The sequence below is a fragment of the Atta cephalotes genome (assembly GCF_000143395.1).
Source record: "Atta cephalotes unplaced genomic scaffold scaffold00014, whole genome shotgun sequence".
NCBI classification, from domain to species: Eukaryota; Metazoa; Arthropoda; class Insecta; order Hymenoptera; family Formicidae; genus Atta; species Atta cephalotes.
In genome coordinates, this window is record NW_012130078.1 from 5133776 (window position 1) to 5148539 (window position 14764).

The 14764-nt window shown below is 35.5% G+C and overlaps 1 protein-coding gene across 1 annotated transcript in view; it reads left to right on the plus strand.

Moving 5' to 3' along the window:
• The window catches only part of LOC105617917, a 72299-nt gene that overhangs the window by 48096 nt on the left and 9439 nt on the right, over positions 1-14764 (plus strand). The window contains exon 2 of the mRNA XM_012199453.1: positions 6891-7101. Within this exon, the coding sequence (XP_012054843.1) occupies positions 6891-7101 (211 nt within the window). The remainder of the gene's footprint in view (positions 1-6890; positions 7102-14764) is intronic.

Sequence of the window (14764 nt, forward strand, 5' to 3'; positions counted from 1 at the left end):
CTCTCTCTCTCTCTCTCTCTCTCTCTCTCTCTCTTCTTGTTTTTAATTTATCCATTCGCTCCATCCTCGGGGCAGGATAGTGAATCGATTTTCAACGTGCACGCAGCCATGCGTTATTACACATCCCCGCCGCGATAATTTAGTTCGCTTAATACCTACTTTTGCCGCAGATACGCATTTGATAATTATTCGGCATTCAGCCAGACCGGCCGAATAATTACACCTGTTTGTCCGTAGCATTTAATATAACAAATGTTATTTGATCCCGCGGTCCGATACTTGCACGAGCGCCCGTATTTTATCATTCGATATCGGGGGAAACGCGGCGCGCATCATCGTCTCATAAATTCACGAAAATCCGAAATCCGTCGTTTATTTCAAAAATTACGGATCGCTTTTACGTTCGCGATTTTCGTAGCACAATCGATCTTTCGAATCGCGTAATGACGGAATCGTGTTCACCGGGAATAATATCTTTTTTCCTATATCTCCTATATAGGATTGTCATAAATTCCTGTCTTTACTTTTCCCTAATTTTCAGACAAAATTTCATTAATTTCCTTGATTTTTAATAATATTTTGAAATTTCTCAATTTTTATCCTAATTTAAAAATAGTCAAATATATATTTTGTTGAGAGTAATTTAACATAACAATGCAAATTACTATTAATGTTGCAAATATATTGCAATGTAAATTATTATTATTATTATTATTATTATTATTATTATTATTATTATTATTATTATTATGTAAACTTCTTTAAAACCAAGAATTTTAATTATCTAGAAAATTTCTTAACTTTTCCCTTATTTCCTATTTTATGGTAACCTTGTGTTATCCGGGATCTTCTTGCAGCTCATCGAAGTTACCATACGGAAATATCGACGACGATCCTCGCCGATACGTGCTAATACAACGTGTGGAGATCGCGAGGTCAACATAATTCGACACCATCATGCATATTTAACATCCTTTAAGCTGGTTCTCCGTGCAAGGAAACACGATGTTCGGATAATAGTGATGCATCCTTTGACCTCTCACTTAGCCAGAGAGCTGTGTTTCGACCCGCGCGTGCATAATCGGCGTTATATGCGGATAAATACGAGAATTAGCGTGCGATCGTGTTTGTACATCGACGCTTTTTTTCCTAACGATATACATCCGCAACAGTTGCAGTTTTCCCACGTAGTACGCACGTAGTACGCAGGAACGTGCAGGAAAACGCGATCATACTTTTCAACTTTTGTTTCTCCGTGTCCACCCATTCTTCGCCGCCTTCTCTCTTTTTTTTTCTTCCTTTTTTTGTGCCAATTTCTTTGCAGTTCTCCGACCGACGTGTCTGTTCTCGTTTTCCCTCTCTCGCTCTCTTCCGGTCGGTTCTCTCGGTGAATTTTCATGCGGCAGTGCGATATTAAAGCGCCATTTCCCTGGGATATTTGCGCGTCAAGCGAAACGCAGAAAATAGTTACGTCGCGCGCGAGATTCTTTTTCTTCCACACTCCTCTCTGCTCCTTTAATGGAAAACGGAGGAGGATGGACAGATAGACAATATTTATTATACTCCGGAACTCGATCCACCTTTTGCGAGCGGCATAACGTAAATACGCAGCGAAATGAAGCTATGAACGACACGAGCGAAATTGTAAAATTAGCTGAAAAACTAATGATACCTCAAAGAGGCTGGAATATCTTTGACACAGATATCATAATAATTTCAGTGACGTCCCCCTAAAGGGTTATTGGACAATGGCTAATGAAAAAATGGAAAAGTGAACTGCATTTGTTAAATTATACAGAGATTTTTTCAAGTGACGATTAACTATTAAGGTTAAACGATTTTTCATTTTCTGATTAACTTGAGATTAGATTTTAAGATTTAATTTGTAATAATGTAAAAATTGTATTTTTCTATAGTTAATTACTAAGTTAATGATTTTGTCGTAAATAACTTAAAATTACTGCTATGAAGTCATTACTCTCTAAATTTGAATCAGTGAACTGATTATCCAGTGGCATACTTGGACAATAAATGCCTTGCAACAAGCGGCACAGTGATCATGTCATCTTTGTTTAACATTGGCAAACAACAAGGATATAATGATCATTGTGTCATACTGTGTCATTTGTTGGAAGGCATACTTATTGTCCAAGTATACCACTGAGTAATTAGTGACTATCCACTGATTCAAATTTAGAGAGTAATGATTTCACAGCAGTAATTTTAAAAGTTATTTACGACTAATTGAAGTTCAACTAAAAAAGGAAGAATGTTTGAGCATTATATAATTAAAGTACTGATATTTGCATGTTAATTTCAATCTTTTAATACCATATTCATTGAATTTATGCACTAAAACAAAATTAGTTAGATCATATAATAAAGATTAGCTTAGGTTAGAGATTTCATATTTCATTCACTGATTATCAGTTGGCATTGATATCAGTGTAATTATTCACTGATTCAGATTTAAATAGTAATTTAATGATTAATCATAGCTAGAAAAGCACATTTTTTTTTATATTATCATCAAATTAAATAAGATTGAGTTTAAACCACAGTTTAGTTAACCAGGTAATGAAAATTCACGATCAAGGCCCAGTTTTTCACAATTCACGATTAACTCTAAACCGAAGTTCAATTTATTCATTATCTCTTTCGAATTCTAGAATTGTAAGAAGATGAGAAACAAGTTGAACCTCGATTAAGAGTTAACCATGAGTTGTGAAACTGGGTTTAAGTGGGCTTAAGTATGATGGTTAAAACACCTCAGATACAGTTTTCTTTAAAATCTTATTTGAAAAAGGAAAATAAAAATCACTTATTAAAAAATCACTTATTCATTTAAATTTTCACAGTCATAAACATTATTCTCTAATATTACTCACAAACGTGGCGCGTTGTCCCTAAAAATAGCAGAAATATTTTATCTTGCGCACTGAAGAGCATTAAACAACATTTGACTCGTGCGCGGACAGAAATATTTTACGATGTTTAATAGTATTTACAGTGAGCGTTTTTGGGATCCCGCATAACATTAAAATCGTATTTCATGCGACCAGCGTAGCAGCGGTAAAATTCATACGCGGGAAAGGAGGGGAGAGGAGAGGAAAAGAAAGAAAATCAACAACACGATGCGATCATAAATCCCGCGAACGCATTGCTCGCGAGCACGAATTAAACCGCTGCGTTTTGACGCATAAAGTTCTGCTCATCGATGAGCCATTAATTAGCTTCCGCGGCACGAACGCCGCGGCAGGCATCAAACAGGATGAATACCGGATTCCGACGAGCTTTCGTAAACTGGCGTAATACATACGCTATTCCCCGATTATGATACGCCCTAGGATTCATAGCGCGATTACGTGGTCGAATTTATCGCGTTAATCATGAATTCGCTCGTGCGTTGCATGTAACTATGAGAGGGACGACGAATTGTTTTGACGCCTATCAATGAAAATCTGTGATATGACAATTCGGGATAGATCTTTTGTTATGCTCTTTGATTTACAAAACTCGTTGAGATAGCAAAAATATCTTGTTCAAACATGTGGAAATGATTCTCACGTTTGTGAAAAATATATAATATATTGATGCTCGCTAGTTTAAATCGTAAATATATCTTTTATCCTTTCTAACCTTTTACTGATGACAATTCGTCGATTGATAATTAACTTAATCAAAGACCGAGTGATAATATTTATTCCGCATCTGTTGTCTCGAATAAAATTCGTTGAAAAAGACTTCTTGTTTTGTCTAATTACTGTGATATTCTGTTATTTAATTATCTCATATTCAAAGACTGCATCAAAAGATTTTCTCTTCATAATCTTACAGAGTGCCAATTTCAAGAAACTTGGTGACTGAATAAATATAATATTCATTAGATAATACGGATGTCACATTTATGTGACAGGGACGTCGCATCAAAGGCTTAAATAAAATACACAATTTAATGGAGTTCGTAATAAAACGATTTTCATCATTAACGGTATCAAAATTTTAAAGAAGCTTTCATCTGTCGATCTGTCATCGAATATAAGAGCTCGCTTTCTATAAATGGGCATATAATTGTCGATATTTAAACTGTATTGTAATATCACTCTAAATCTGTAGCAGTGAAATTACTGCATTGAATTGAGATTTCACTCCGAGCGTTAGTGACAACTGAGCCAATGAATTTTACTGCGAGGTGGGAGTGAAAACTCCACTCAATAATTGGAGTGAATTTATTAATGTTAAAAAGGAATAAATTTGAAGATTATAATAAACTGAATAATATCTCTAAAGGAAGAATGAATGATTTTTATTTAAATATGAAAAATTTATTTTCTGCCTAAAAAAAAGGAGATATACAAAAGAGTTACAAACTTCTATATAAAAAGTTTCACACGTTAAAAAAAGTATATAAACTATATTCTATAATTCTATATATAATTCTACACAAAACTAGTCTAACAATCTCATTTCAACCATCCCAGCTTTATTTCACAGACATTGGAATTTCTGTTACGAGAAGAGACACTATCTGTTGAAACTCACTATATCAGTGACTACATCTCACTTAACTTATTCACTTTGGCTAATCGAGTCTCGGTTGAAATAATCCACTCCTTACATAAGAGTAGTCCAATTAAATTCAAAGAAATAAAAATTCACTTTTAAAGTAATGATGATTTTGTTTTTTCAATTTACTTTTGTTTGGAATGAAATTTTTACTGTTGAAAGTTTAAAATGTATTGGCGCTAAATCATTGTAAAACAAAATAAAATGTACAGTAGAAAAAGATTTTCACCTTTATAAGAAATATATATTTGATATTGATATTAACGCTAGCGAGTTAAAAATCGCGAATAATCAAATTTGTCATTCTTTCTAATTTTTATGATGACAATTCGTCGACCGGTTAATTTATTCAAAGACCAAATGATAAAATATTTTATTCTGCAATTCCGTAGCGTATTTATTGGTCTTAATTTTCGATATCTTCACGGATGTAACTCTTGTTGATAGCCAAGGTAGCTCATGTAAGGTTACTTTTGTAGAAGTCAAACTCAAGATTCTCAAGACTTGACCCAGTCTGTTGGTCGATACGAAACTTCGTCCATTCACACGACAAGACGACGCAAAGTTTTCACGAGATACATATCTGTGGATGAAAGGACGTGTCGAAGTTTTGCAGCCGCCGATCGTTATTCAACTACGTTCAAGACATATTCACACTACGGTCAAGCTGATCCGAGTCGCACAGTGGCTGGCTTGATCGAAATTAACACGCTTCGAAAGTTCAGAGTTAATTAATTTTCAGTTCGCAGCGACCAATCTTTGACGTTAAATCGCTATTATCGCTTCTCGATTAGGCGATGTGTGCGTTCGTATGGGACAAATTGAAAAGTTATCGAATGTTTGATATGGAGCCGAAAAATTCGACGTTTGTCGAAGTTACCGTCGTGTCATTTAAGCACGATATATTTCAACAAAAATTTCGCAAAAATTATCCGCGTATTATATATCCGCGTAACCAATATTTTGCAAGAACATACAATAGAAGGAATCTTCTATGTTCAGACAAAGCGTATTTGGAACGCAAATTGTGCACCTGTATCGCGCAGAAGCAAGAGGTAGGAAGGTAAGGCATTAAAACAGCCATGTTTCTGCCAAGAAAAATAGCGCGGCGATGAACAACATCGATTAAACATTCTCCCGCATGAATTAAAGAGACTGTAAAAATTTGTTTACCTCCGGGACGGTCGACCTGCATTTTCAAATGATTTAAATTTCAAATTGTTCAAATGACCACAACTCCCGGAGGTTCCAGGCGGCACGGCGGTTGGTTTCTGTCATATCTCTCTCTCTCTCTCTCTCTCTCTCTCTCCCAGTCCCCATTTTCTTTTTCTCTTCTCACGGAGAGATCCGGACTCAAGAAGGAAATAACAGAAACAACACAGAACACTTCAATCATGCGAATTAATACGGAGAGAAAAGCGCGCGCACAATGCAATTAGAGGATAACAGAGCCATTAGCTTTGGGGTGCAACAAATCAACTCGAACTTCCTAAATTAAAACGCTTGAATATTTAAATATTGAAAAAAAAAATGGACTACCAAATCCGTCTTAATAGGCAAAATAAATTTGTATAAATTTAAAGTTTTTCACGAGCTTAACCACAGAAATAAATAATAAAAATGTTTAACATACAATGTGTTAATTTTAGATTCATTCTCGTTCTCTCTTCGATTTTGTCGAATTTTACGCTTATCATTCATATTCATTTGTTGTGCTTCCTTTCATTTATAATTTTGTTTCTCGTAATATTTTTTTAATTATTTTTGTTGATTCAACAATTTATTATTTATATCGCATATCTATCATAAGTTCATCGCAAGCATCACACTTATTCAAAATATGTTTTGAATCTTAAGTTTAATACTTCAATCAAGATTATTAAATTAAAACAAATTCAATTTGCTTATTATATAAAATCGTTCTTTCGATCGAATTTTATAATATTCCTTAAAAGAAAATAAATTCTTGTTTTGAATACATAGGTATTGAGTTTTTCCAATTTGTAATAAGATGATAATATAACAAATGAGATTTTCTAATTTGTAATAAGTATATTTTAAGATTATTATGAAGAAAACATTCTTTAAGATAATCCGTTACTTACAAGAAGAAAATAAATCGAGCAATCACTTTCCTTAGCATAAAACAACATGATGATGCCCCACTTTCTGAGGTGTATCTTCTCGTTTATTTTTTACATTTATCGACATTTCTATTAGTTTACATTTCAATACAGATTGTTATAATATGCTTGGGACTTCCACTGATGTTTTCTATATAAAGATTGTCATAATTATTATATATCGTTGGATATATTTTGCAGCTAAAAATTGCTTTTGCAGACGGTGTACGTGGCGCTCAGGGCAGCAAAGTGTCAAAGCGGGCGAAGCCCCTCGATCCCGACGAGGACGACTATTACTACGATGATCCCGTGGATGAGAGGAACAATCCGACGAACGAGGCCCCAGTCGTGCCACCTGGATTTCTGAGCCCGTCCGTGCGGGAGTACCTCGATCTCGGTAAATCGATACCCGGTACGTAAACAAGATCATCTCGCGCAAAGTTGTCTCTTTGTTGAACCGCTTGTCGGGTCGGGGCTGATCCCTGGTTGACTCACCACAGAGTCTTACTCTTTTCATCCCACGCTTCTTGCACCTCTGTGTGCATAACTTCCGGAATTCGTTCTTACTCCTCTGCTTCGCTTTATCCATCCTTCTCTTCCTGTTTTCTCCACGTCACACTTTTTCTCCTCGTCTCTCCTTCTTCCGCACCGAGTGTCTTTTGAAATCGAGAGTGGACGCAGCATTGCATATAAAAGCCGATCGATCGAATTATTTTTCGCTCGCGAGATAGATAAAGTTTCCAGAAATGAAAACTTTACGCGGAGATAAGCCAGACTCGTAAGACGCTCGCGAGTAACTCCGTCAGATACTTAATGAAAAATAATGAGGAAATGGAGAAAGCAAGAGATATGACGAAATAGGCAGAAGAGACAAGTCGATTGCGTAGACACTCTCCGTCGAACGTGTCTTCCGTATTCTCGAGCAGAAAATATTTCACGCTCGACGGTGCCAGACTGTGAGAAATGTCAGGAACGCAGGAATTATGCGTGGAATTGACCCTTTACTTTAAAGTACCGTCTGTGAGCGTTTCCTCTTATTCATAAGAATAGAGAACGCTGCCCGAATCCGCGAGAAATACATAACTGTACATAACAGTTGAATAATCTAATACATTTGTGAAATTATCATGTATTTCTGAGCAAAGTTTTGTGCGGAAAGGTATATCTCGGTGGAAGGTTTCATTTATCTTGATCTACTTATACACACAATGCTCACTGAGAGAAATGATTTTGTTATAAGAACAAATCAAGGGAAAACAAATGTGATATTTGTTAAAAAACGATCAATTTGTTACGATTGCAAATTAATTCATCAATGTAACAAATAATCAATAGTATCACTAGCAAATAAAAGGCTCATATATGTGTATATATATATATATGTAAAAGTCGTAGACGGTTGCAAAGTCTCAAATCACAAAAAATTGAATTCCAGTCAAGTCTTCTCCCTATATTAGATTATATGTGCTTGGTCGGTTTCCTATTTAAGACTTCCACGATCATTCTATGCAAAGAACGAGCCTAAAGTTTAGCCAAAAGATAGGTTAGATTCTATATAGTTTGTTTCTGTTACTAATAATTGGATGGTATAGCAGACCAGCAGCAATCACAACAAAATTGGTTGTCACATATTTACCAATCATCAATTAAAGATAGGTGATAACTCATTAAATTAACAAAATCCTTTCTCTCAATGCTGAAGTCTAGAAGTCTGACAAGTTATGTAGAGTGATTTAGAATGCCTAAATAATTAAAAAAAATCTATTTGTAAGTTTTGAGACAGATAAAATTTCCGAATAAAAATATTTAAGGTTAAAATTTATATTTAACACTACAATTTTATAATTTAAACGAATAGAAATCTTGATTAAATTAAAAAAAAACATATTTACTTCTTATTGAATCTAATTTTTTCCAAATTCTAAATTGCTGCCCTTTCTATTACTTTCAAAGTCATTTCACACACAAATATATTTTAGAAAAATCTATATTTTTTGTTTTATTAATAAATACGTGTAATGCATCCTTAAATATTAAAAAAGTTAGGAAGAGATTAAATCTAACGCATAATACAAATAAGATATAAAATATATAAATATTTTATTCATATCTATTTGTGCATTAGGTCTATCCTCTATTCCTAATTTTTAATAATTATTCTTGTGTTCCTGATATTTCTTACAATATGTACAAGGCCTTAGATATACTAATTATTTCTTTCAATTATCGACTGTCGATTTTTATGAAACCCTGATATAAACATTAATTAAAAATATCTATATGATTAATCTATACGATTCAATATTAAAAGCTAGAAAAAACGATATTCGACAAAGTAACAAAAAATCGACTTCATAATGCATAACTGCATATCGGATTTTACATCGTCATATAAGAAGAAGCCAGAGATTTCATTGGATATAACTCATCGTGTCCAGTGTGCAGTAGACATAAGGACATCCTTCACACTGAAAGAAAAAATTGACTGTCATAGCAAAATTATTAGATGATAAAATATGGTTGCCAATTAAAAATGCTGTATCATATTCAGTCATTCTTTTCTTTCAATGCAGAAATCACGATTTTTGATAATTTTGGGACATGTCAGTCTTTTCTACACTGAAAGAAGGATTTGCTGCAGCAAATTAGATAGTAAAATATATAGCATAACATTTTTAATTGGCTGCAACAGCCAATTTTTGGTTGCTGCAGCCAATTTTTGGTTGTGTTAGCTTATCCTCAATGTCATAGGATTTCGATTGACTAACGCAACCAAAAATTGGCAGCTACATCCAATTAAAAATGCGATGCCATATTTTATCATCTAATTTGCTGCAGCAACCGATCTTTTCTTTCAGTGTACGGAATAGCGATTGTGCGAGAATGTATATATACGCGATGAGACGTCATTCATGCGAATGAAGCGTCCAGATCGAGCGATACACTTTGCAGAGTATGATTATATAAGATTTGCCGGCCGCAAATGGATGGGATTTAAATCTAGACAGACGACGCAATACCGCCAACGTTCATGAACACTCTTTAACGGGTAATCCGGCCGACAATAGACCGGAATGAAGAAGATGCCAACGCGAAGCGGAAGTATAAGGAAATACGTAGCCGCATACCTCGACGAGCAATAACTTATCTTCTATCCGCTTCTTACCTTTTCCTCCTCGTTTCCGCAAATCATATAAAGCGCGCTCAAACCGGAGGAGGAACTCGTCGAATACGAAGGTGTCGTTCCGTTTCGCGAAGATACCAGCAATTTCACTGATATTCCGCGGCTCTCTGCTCAGACGAGACAGAAGGACACATCACGTAGTGATCGTTTACTCGCCAATTTTTTTTTTAAAGTGTTTCTCTCTAAAGTCTCTTTTTCACTTGAAAAAGTGAAAAAGTGCTATTCGATATGAAGTTTACAACATTGATGAAAGTCGGTTTTTAACTCCTTTTCTATATAGGTGATTTTATCAGTAAAAAATTTAATCCTTCGCCGGCAACTAGAGGTCTTTAAAAACACCATCGATATTTTGATAAATTTAAATTTCATAGAGAACGCCAATGAACGATCAAAAATTTTGGATTTTTTTTTTAAATAATACGATATATGTTCTTTGTTGAATCGAAATATTTAAAATATGATCGCGCGTCAAAACATTCGGACATTCGCGTATATGAAATTAATTTATTCTCATATGTGATTATGTGCCGAATTTAAATTTGTAAAAAATAAATAAAATACAATTTATATAATAGTAAAAACTCATTGTTAAAATTTTGACAAATATATCAGAATATTTTTCATTTCTTTATGCAATCCAAAACTAGAAAAATTTGCTGTTTTTCTCGAAAATTTCTTGCTAATAGAAGAGTTAAAATTCAGTTGCCGGCAGAGGATAGCATTATTATTATTTCGATTATTAATTGCGCTGAAATATCATAGCTTTGTATACTGTATAATCTAAAAAATTATTATATATAATAATTATTGCTATATAACAGCACGTGAACTTGAAGCATTAAACCAAGTCAAGAGAGAATGTAGCTTCGTCAACAAGTTTCAGAGTATTATAGGCTTTAATGAGTTAAATCTGCTTGTATTAAGCAGAACCAGTGATGGATTTGTCGATAAGCGCTTTAATAGATCGCTTAGAGTTTCAAAATTGTTCCATGATATTATCACTATTTTGTAGATTGATAGAATAGTGACGCGCGCACAATATACACAATAATTATTTGAATATGTCGCAAAATCGAGAAAATTATGAAAATATGAAGTTTGAGAAAATGCAACATTACTTAAGAATGCCTGGAAGATAGCACTGTCGTGTGTGTCTCTCGACAATTTTTGCATTTATGGCAAAATAAATAAGCCGCTTACTACTAATGAGATTCTGTACTTTACATTCTGTGAATTACGCGTAATGCACCGTCCCTGTTTTTTTTCCAAGCCGATTCTCATTACGATGCGAAGAAGCGGTTGCTTTTGGTTTCAAAAATCATTACTTTAAAACGAGGTAACTGCATTAGTAGCATCATAAATTCACGTCAGTGTAACCGAACGAGAAACGCTATTAATCTCGACTTCACCAGTGATGCAGTCTCTCCCACCTCATCATGCTCCTCCGTTTCGAAAAAAATTTGTACTATAAATCATAAAAAATAAATAACGTCGTTAGCGATCCGTTTTCATAAAAAAATAAATCTTACATAGGCAAGGCGAATGAAATACACGAAATCTATGGTATATTTCTTAGTTGACATTTTGACAAATAGTAAGAAGCTCACAGGAAATTGAAAAGTATGCCATTCGACAGGTAAAATTAGCGCATTTTTAAGTGCAGTTTCTCTAAGAGAGTTATTATATCGCGATAACTTTGTTTGCCATTAAATGCGCGATCATATCACATTAAGCGCGATGTCACTTTGTATCGGCTAATGAATTCTTTGAAAGACCGCTTTGAATTTCAACGCTGACCTATTGTAATGCAAGCAGGCAAAGCGGCATCCGCTTCGATTTGCCTCGGTTGCCCTACGGAGGTCGGCTTCTCTCCCTTTAGCCGATCGATCGTAAAATATTTGCTGCAGCCTTCGCGTACGGAGGGAAAATTCCTATAATGGAGTTTGCACATCGTGCCACCGGAGGGTAGATAGGTAGAGAGGCTGTACGGGCGGCAACCCTTGCGTGTACACGTTACACGCGATAGAGAATGTCGGCTGAGTTGATTTACAAGCGAACACATATAATGTGGAGGTGTTCGGCGCGCATAAAATTCATACACTAAATTAAATACGACCATAAGTACCTGGAGTACTCGGGCAGGTACCGAGTACACTCGTGAAACTTCACGGAACGAAGAACGATTATTTATCTCGGGCTAACGCCCGAAGGGGTTCACGTACCTGTCGTGGAAACGCAAATAATATACGCAGTTAATCCGCTCGACCATTGTTCTACGAGATCTGATTATTTGATAACGCGTTAAACGTATTTCATCGTGCGATTAAATCGATCGCACTTTGGTGTAACACGGCGTCACATTGAAATCCCATGTTTTGTAGTCGGCGATGATAAATGCATAAGATAAATTTATTGATTATATAATAAACACATTAGTCATAGAATTAGAATTATACGTATTCTAAAATTCCTAAAAATATGACTGTCAGGCGAAATGCGCTACAAAAAGATTGCTTTCAAAATGTCAGCTCTTTTTAACGTTACGCGAAGAGTAATCTGATAATATTCCTCCAATATTTCAAAAATGAATCTGGCGTAGATTATAAATCCATCCATTTCCCGAGCGATCCGATAAATGTGCAGCGCTACGATCAGGCCTGCGAATTTGAGAAATTTGCCGGAGCGTGAAATTCCACGAATATCCATCGATGACAGACCGTCGTCGACGTTAACGTCAATCTTGCAACGAAGAGCGACAACGATGGCGACGATGTCGTCGACGAGAACGACGTCGGCGCGCCTTTCGCCAGCGTGACGAGGACCGATTAGCGCTCACAAATTCTCAAACAATGCACGAGGAATTTACGATACCGTCGTTCCATCGTAAACTCTGGTGTGTCGGCTAACTACCGTGACACCCTTCCGACAAGGGCTGATTATGCCGCCCCGAACCAACTGAAACGTTGCAGACCTCAAAGAGAGCGGAAGCCAAGTCGATGGGGACGACCATGCAGTGAGAGTGGCGGAGGGCAATGGAAAATAACAAGATAAAAAACGTAAGGCGAAAAAGACAGAGGAGCAAAAATAGCGAGACAAAATAAAAATATCAAGAATATAAAAGGACAAATTAGAGTCAATTCGAATATAGATATGTATAATAAATGTTTAAAGTTTTAACATTCTAAATAAATTGATATAAAATATAAATTTAAATATAAATTTTCCGATTGCTCGCAATCGGAGTAATTTCGTTTTCACCTTCCATCTATAGTGTTACATCGGATTCACATAAGATACGAATTACATATATTTATAAGGATATTTCAATGTGTCTTTTATACCGTTTAATGACTTAATAGTGACTATTCAAAATATACTTGACTTTTTCACTACGTTTTTGCTCTGCGAATTTATAACATCTGATGATGGCACAATTCTGATACCGAATTATGTCATGTAATACAATGTAATACAATGTAACGTTAAGTTTTTAAATTAAATTTATATTTCATATCAATTTATCAGAATGTTAAAACTTTAAACGTTTATTACACATATCTATATTCGAATTTGACTCTAATTTGTCCTTCTATTTTCTTGATATTTTTGTTATTTAAAAGAGTTTATTTAATTTTTAAATTTTAATTTGTTTAAATTAAGATAAAACAGATAATAATAAGAAAAAAAATTAAATAATTGTATATAAAATGGAATAAATTTTTGAACAGAAAGCTTTTAAAAAATCAAAATTTTAAACTGTGATCACAGTTTCCGCTGAAATAGAAAAAAATTGAAATGTAACTTAACAAAAAATAAGTCAATAAAAATTTAATATCTCGAAACGCAAAAAATACTGTAAATATTTTTAATTCTTTTATATTATATTGTATTAATATATTTTTGCGACTTTATTTATGAATTCTTCGCGCGCTTCTCCATTCAATAGCATGTTTCTTTCGTATTCGGAAGATTTCATTTGACATGTGTAAAAAAGTAAGTAACATGTAAGTACATTTCAAACAAATTCTGTTTCGCATCCCGTATAAGACAGGCGCAATAAAATCATTCTCGAACGAAGAAAGCGAAGAGAAAAGGGTAGCTGTAATGTCGAATCAATATGGTAGCGTAAACTTATCTCATTGACTTAACAATTCTCAATCTCCCAAAGGGTCGCACTCCTCCGTTTCGGATCACAGTACGCCTCTCCTCGGACAGGATAATGAAATAGTCCGAGCCCGGACGAATTCTGCACCAACGTAGCTTTTCTCGATGTTACGGCAGTTCCTGCAAGCGAATCGAGCTTCGGGTGAACCAAGCGGACAGCGAGATGCAAGGGGATGAAAATACGAGATCCGTTACGTGTCTCGTTTTCATTCCCCTCGACTATCTCCCTTTCTCGCTTTTTCTTCCTTTCCTGCTCGCGTATCTCCTCTTCCCCCCCCCCCCTCCCCCCTCTTCGCGCGAACCTTAACCAGATACGTCTTTACGTGCGTTTCATGACATACAGACAATGGCGGGGAAACGGGGGCGAGTGGCGGAAGAGAGGGTGATAGAGAGGGACGTATCGCTGAGAGAGAAATGGAGAGACGGTAGGAAGGTGGCGGACCGTGAGTGCAATAGAGAGAGATGGATGGAGGAACAATGCGGGATGTGGAGGGAGTTGCAGCAAACCTCGTCCTGTGCGCCTGACTGACTTTATGACGATGGCTGAGACGTAAAAGAGAGGAAGACGGATGCTAAATGAGAGAGAAAGAGAGAGAGAGAGAGAGAGAGAGAGAGAGAGAGAGAGAGAGAGAGAAGAAGGAATACACAGCGCGACGTCGTGGATCATGCAGACGTGAAGCTTACGTCCCGTTCGTCACAACGCGAGACTGACCATCGAGGATGACGA